This window comes from Halyomorpha halys, unplaced genomic scaffold (assembly GCF_000696795.3).
Source record: "Halyomorpha halys isolate HHAL.00 unplaced genomic scaffold, Hhal_1.1 Scaffold167.1, whole genome shotgun sequence".
NCBI lineage: Eukaryota > Metazoa > Arthropoda > Insecta > Hemiptera > Pentatomidae > Halyomorpha > Halyomorpha halys.
In genome coordinates, this window is record NW_027106937.1 from 704844 (window position 1) to 711179 (window position 6336).

The following is a 6336-nucleotide window of genomic DNA, read 5'->3' on the forward strand; positions in this document are numbered from 1 at the left end:
TTAAAGGATCATTAATCAATCGAAGCCTTCTAAAAAACAGATACAAGGTAAAATTGGTAGAGAGCGCCATGAATTTTTCAAAAGTTTAGATTGGAACGAAGAAGGAAACTCATTTCCTTTGGTCCGATACTGGAGGGCGGGGAGCAGGGAAAAGTTGATGAGTAGTTGCTACAGGATAGGCCAAGATCGCTCGGGATGAATTCAGATAATCTCTTCATTATCTGTATCTAAATAGAATCTGTTCTTACTAGCCACGTGTTAATATGACCAGGCCAGATATATGGTATTTCTTCTTAATTTTTATTAATGTATTAGTATGTTTAGTGAATAATTTACGACTTACTAAATCGACGGAATAGAACCAAGTGGAAGCAAGGAGTAAGGATATGTGTCCTCCACATTACATTATTTTATGAATAACTTCCTGTTATCAATGGTGATAAATAAAACACTTGTTAAAATCACCAGTTCATTTAATGTTTGAAATAACAATATTAAATGAACATTAAGAAAAAATTTAAACAAGGCACAAAGCATTTTATTTTTTATTTTTGATGAGCATAGTCATGAAATACTTTTTCAGACTATTATCTCTATGATTACACTTCTTTCTATGGACACCAATGATAAACAGAACTCGAAGCGAGTGTGACTTGAACAATGGAAACTATTGAGACCGGGAAAATTTGAGTGACGGTTAAAAGCTAAGTGTTTTGTATAATATTTCAGTTATTTAATTATGAGATATTTTTGGCAATTTGAATCATTTTCTATAAAACATGCGTTCTGTTAGTTCTTACGTAATGTGTGCCACCTTATTTAAACCGTTATTAAATCTTTTATTTTATAGACATTTTAAAAACTAATATTTTATTACTAAAATTACAAAAAAAGACGAAAAATTCGTTTTAAAATTATGAAAAGATGTTCCTTATAACATTCATTATAAAAAATATGAAGAATAAAGTTCTTTCATTGTGGTTTAAATACTGATGGGAGGCTGGAAGAAAATTCGCTTCATGAACAGTAGACATGTCACACGAGATGGCATGGTTCGAGCCTCTCTCGATTCAAGTTCGTTTCACCATTGCGCAAAGGACATTACTATTTCCCTTTGATTTAAAATAAATTACGAATATCATTTTTATTTTTATTATCTTGATTTAAAAATGATTTTAAATCTTAACATATTTTTGTAAATTGCGTTCTCGTTAATTTGTGAAGCACTCAAAGGTGTCCAATAATCAATTCTAATACTAGCCAATTATTAGATAACTTATCACTAATGAATAACAACATCAATTTTAATGTTTCAGTTTTGTTTCCCATGTTCTATCCAGTTTTTCTTCACGGCAACGAGACGGGACGCATATACCATACTCTAAAATTCGAAGAATGCCAATCGTTCACTTCCAAAATCACAATAATGATGAAGAGAATCAGCAAGATATTGCTTTGGAGTACGTGCTGCCTTTAACAGCGGGGGTGCATAGAGCGAAAATAGCAAATGGCAATTCTAACCGGAACACCCAGTATGACGCAGACAAAATAATCAATAGTGGAATCAGTAATGTGAATTCTCAAAAGGGATTAAAAAATTTCATTGACTATAATACCTTTGCTTCGAGGTCTGAAAAAATTAAATTAAGTTTGCGCCGAAAAAAGAAATACTCAGTTACTACAAATGAAAATACATTCTCTAATATAATTACAAAATATAATTCAACGTCCAATCAGCCTTCTAATTACCTTACGAGCACCATCGAAGCTCACTTAACGGAATTTGATAAAAGTAAAAACAATATTTCTACTACTACAATCTCTTTATCAGAATCATGGGCAAATAGAGCTAAAATGAAATATATAACGGTAAGACCTTGGAATCAATTCTGTTTAACTTGTAACACTCCACTTAAAATTAAAGATAACTGTGTTACAACCAAGCCTACGTGCCGTACTACAAACTCTGAAGATCTGTGTATCACTTTTACCAAGGAGACTACTTGTTACCCAAAACGGAAGAAAACTAGCAAACCATGTTACTCAACACCGAAATTTGAACAAAGGGGAAATGTACCATGGTTGTTCTTCTCAGATCCTACCAAATGTCGATCTCAGTCAAAAATTCCATGCTGTACAACTTGTAGAACTTCTACTCCTAAATGTACCACAAAACCAATTACTTGTCGTAAACTACGCAATTTCCACTTGAATTCAAAAATAAATGATTATATGGAAAACTATTTCATCAGAATGCCAAGAAAGAAAAAAAGAAATTATCTTCTGGATTCTAAGAGTCAGCTTGGTATTCTAAAAAGTTCGCTGAAGAGATACAAAAAGGGACCAATAAAGAGCCGTTTGGTCTCAGATGCATTACTTGTTAAAACTCCTATGTTAATAAGGGATATTAAAAGCTCAGAAAAACAAAATTTGGTTCCTTTTGATCTAAATTTTAGTAACAATAATCTACTCACTAGAATAAACAAATTAAAAAAGAGGTCATTGACTGATTTCAGAAAAGGAAAAAAATACAAGATAGTTGGTATGATTCCTATACGGCAGAATAAAGATGATAAAAACATGACAGGGGCAATTCCATCGTACCAAAAATCCTGTTTTTACAATTTAACAGGTTTAGTAAATGCTAAAACCATCAAGCCTCCCGAATATTTTAAGAAGCAGCCAACGCTTCTATTGTGCTGTGAAGATGATTATGAAGACTTGAATGTATCGTCTGTGTCCACGTCTTCTACAGGCTTACGTGCTTCCAACGAGCTCGACGTATTAGAGGGAACTACTAATGTTACTAACACGACAGATTCTCCAGTCACCGGTATTTCAGATACGACGGGCTCTTTAGTTACTACTGTTAGTTCTACGATTTCAACTGTAACTCCATTATTCCGTATGGTAATGCAATTACGGAATATGACTACTAGTAGAGGGGTCTCCGTATCTCACAAACCTAAAGAAAAATTTTATTTGAAATTATTAATACAAAATAAAGTGGGTTTGAAGGATTCAAAAGGCAATATGTTAGAATCAGAATTGGACAAAGAAAGTTTCAATGGAATTCCTATTCTGAGTTACGTACTGAGGGGGCGTAATTCTAAGAAGCCTCAACCATGGAATTCAGGAAAGTTCTGCTCTACTTGCTCAGGAGGGAAAAAAGGTCAATCCTGTAATTTTTGTACCGACAATGCTAGTCACAAAAATGTACCTTGGGACACTACGTGTTGTTATTCGAGTAGCAAGGCAACTGGAAAGAATAGAAAGATAACGTCGAAGCGTACTAAGTCAACTAGTATGAGAAATAAGTCGACCAAAAGTGGTAGTAAGTCAAGCACGAAGGGAGGTAAAACAACCAGTAGTGTTAGTGGGGGAACCAGTAGTGGTGCAGAGGCAACCAGTAGTGGTGCAGAGGCAATCAGTAGTGGTGCAGAGGCAATCAGTAGTGGTGCAGAGGCAACCAGTAGTGGTGCAGAGGCAACCAGTAGTGGTAGTATGACAACCAGTAGTGGTGCAGAGGCAACCAGTAGTGGTAGTATGACAACCAGTAGAGGTAGTAAAACAACCATTAGCAAAGGTAAAGCAACTAAAAAGCGAGGTAAGACCACTATTCGCCGTCGTAAGGTAACTAATAAAAGAGTTAAGACTAAAGTTAAGACAACTGCTACCTATCCACCAAACGCTAGTACTCTTCAATTCCTTGTTGAAAATAAATTGTTACGATCACTTTCTTCTTTAATTACATCGACTGAGAAAGTTGTTAAGCATCATCTGTTTAAAGAACACCCCAAAAGCTTGAATATTTTGAACAATATCAATCCTAAGTTTGGTGATGGAAATATCCTTCTTTTACTTCGTGTTCCTTTTGCAGTGGCCCAAAAATACAGTGAAAATGGGAACTTGGGGCTAGTCTTACCTCTCAACGATACTTCTTTTCCTAAATATATAAAGCCCCGAAGCATATTTGGGGACCTCCTGCCCTCTTTATTGCGGAAAACAACGCAAGTGCATTATTTGTTGCCCACATCTGCAGATAATCTCAGTTTACTGACCACTTCTTCCTATAGCAGAACAGGTTCTACTAATGAACCCCCTTTATTGCTAAATCTGAATGTACATAAGCGCATGACTAAAGCATGCCCTTCATGTTTGAAAAAAAGGAAAGAGTTGGTATTCGAAACAACTTACGGTGACAAAAAGGCAAATTGTATTATTGATGATAATAATCTGCTTTATGAACAAGAAATCGATAGTGATTATTCAAACAGCTATGAAGTCAGTACCGAAGAATGCGATGGCAAATTGTTTTCATACCTTTTGAAATACCCTAAAACTATGACCACTCCTTCTGCCCATAGAGAATCGCAGTCAGCTAGGAGAGGTTTGACAATTTTGCATTCACATGACTCACCTCCAAAATATTTTATTGAAGTTCCAGAATCATTTGCCGAAATGATGAGCGGGGATAGAAATACTCCTATGGCAAGCCCTACAGTATCGCAGATTGAAAATTATCCACCGTCACAAAGACCGCTAGGGCATGGGAGCAGAAGGAAGCCAATAGTTCTATGTCTTCAACCTTTTGGGATCAATGGTCATAATGTATATTTACCTATGGCTGGCTCTGACAAATCTATTAAATCGAAAATTCCTTATATCGGTAGAAACATTGTTGCAGGAGAGTACTCCGATGACATCACCAGCACTTCAAGTAGTAAATCTGTTATTAATGGTTTCCTCGGAAAGAATGATTCATTTTTACCATTCGCTCTCATCCCAGCTTATTTGGCGATGCATCCGAGCAAACCATTGAGTAGTGAATCGAGTAAGACAAAGGATCCTCCAGTTACTGCACGTGACTATCAGAAGTCTTATCTTGATAATGTGTCTTCGGATAATTCCTTAAAAAAGGACGAAGATATTGCACTTACACTTTTGTTGAATAATTTTCCCATTGAAAAGAAACCATTGAAGCTTTCGAAACAAGTTAAAGGTTCAAAAATGACGCCCAAACCTGCTCTTCCGAAGAAATCTTCAAGAAAATCTGCTTCTGATAAACCAACGTACATAATTCTGATGAAGGGGGCAGTTAATGATCCCTTTCTGGAAGATTTTGATATACCACTCGATCAAATCGATTACTCTACTTTGGGACAGGAGGGTGGCATTTTCATGGAGCCGCTGGGAGAATATGTGAACTAATTTAACCTCGTGGTTATTTTACTGATACCTGAGCTAGGATAAACTTCAGGAGTTGTTTGTCGATTTCACTACTTTTTGACTAATGAAAATATTGATCTAATTTTATCGATATATGACGAGTTCCAGAGATTTAATGGGGAGAACTTGGCTTGACTCTGCATAGCTAATAAAAGATGAATCGTATATCAAACTACTACTGTATCAACATCTTCAGATTCCGGTTGAGAAGAAAGAATGTTAAACAGTGAATAAAGTTGTTGTTTTTAATCCTTATTAATATTAACACTCACTAACTGTTATTAATTACTTTAGAAATAGTTCTTAATGATTGAAAATTTTAAGTTTTTTTATATCAACTGTAATAGGTAATCATTAAATGACGAAAGTATTTTAAATGTTTAAAATTTGTTGTTGTGTACAGATTTTGGTTCCTGCCCATGCGGTTCATATAACTGTCATAAACCATATTTTTACATTAAAGAACCTGAAAAAATATTTCCAAAAAGAAGTTTATTATTATATTTATTTGATAATAATTGATCTGCAGTTTACTAGACTGCATACCAAGAATCTCAAGTTTATGATAGTAAAAAGTTTACCACTCTCTGAGGGTGCGTAGGCTTAATATGCCAGATTTTTTAAAATGTCCGCCGTATAGTTTTGAGTTTATTGCCAATTACTACTTAAGTATGACACGTTGCTTAAATATGTAACTTGTTGAAATTTAAAGAATAAACTTACGCAAATTATGGTATATAACAGGATATGTATGGAGGTATATTTCATTTTAATTTTCAAAAAGAAGAAAAAACTCAAATGTTCGGCGAACACCTCTTCAAAACCTTTAACCCCCATCCTGAAATCCAATCCATCTTGAACAGGTTGAAACAGAGATTACAATTCCACTCCAAATGACCCTTCCTCCTAATGCCTTTCATCCCTCAGAAATAATGAATCATCCACCAATTACCTTCTAAAAAAGCTCCTGGCCACAATATTGTCACAGCACACATTCTGAAACAGCTCCCTCGTAAAGCCATTCTAATCCTTACCTATATCTATAATGCTACACTCCGATCCACCTATTTCCCTGACCCTTGGAAAATGTCTATAATAATAATGTTT

General features: G+C 35.0%; 1 protein-coding gene and 1 long non-coding RNA gene across 3 annotated transcripts in view; both read left to right on the forward strand.

Moving 5' to 3' along the window:
• The window catches only part of LOC106678900 (uncharacterized), a 23675-nt gene extending 18191 nt beyond the window's left edge, over positions 1-5484 (forward strand). For both annotated transcript variants that reach the window (XM_014417727.3, XM_014417726.3), the window contains one exon: positions 1317-5484. In XM_014417727.3, coding sequence (XP_014273213.1) covers positions 1317-5211 — 3895 coding nt within the window. In that variant the 3' untranslated portion in view covers positions 5212-5484. The remainder of the gene's footprint in view (positions 1-1316) is intronic.
• The window catches only part of LOC136795262 (uncharacterized), a 605676-nt gene that overhangs the window by 20872 nt on the left and 578468 nt on the right, over positions 1-6336 (forward strand). The window lies entirely within an intron of this gene.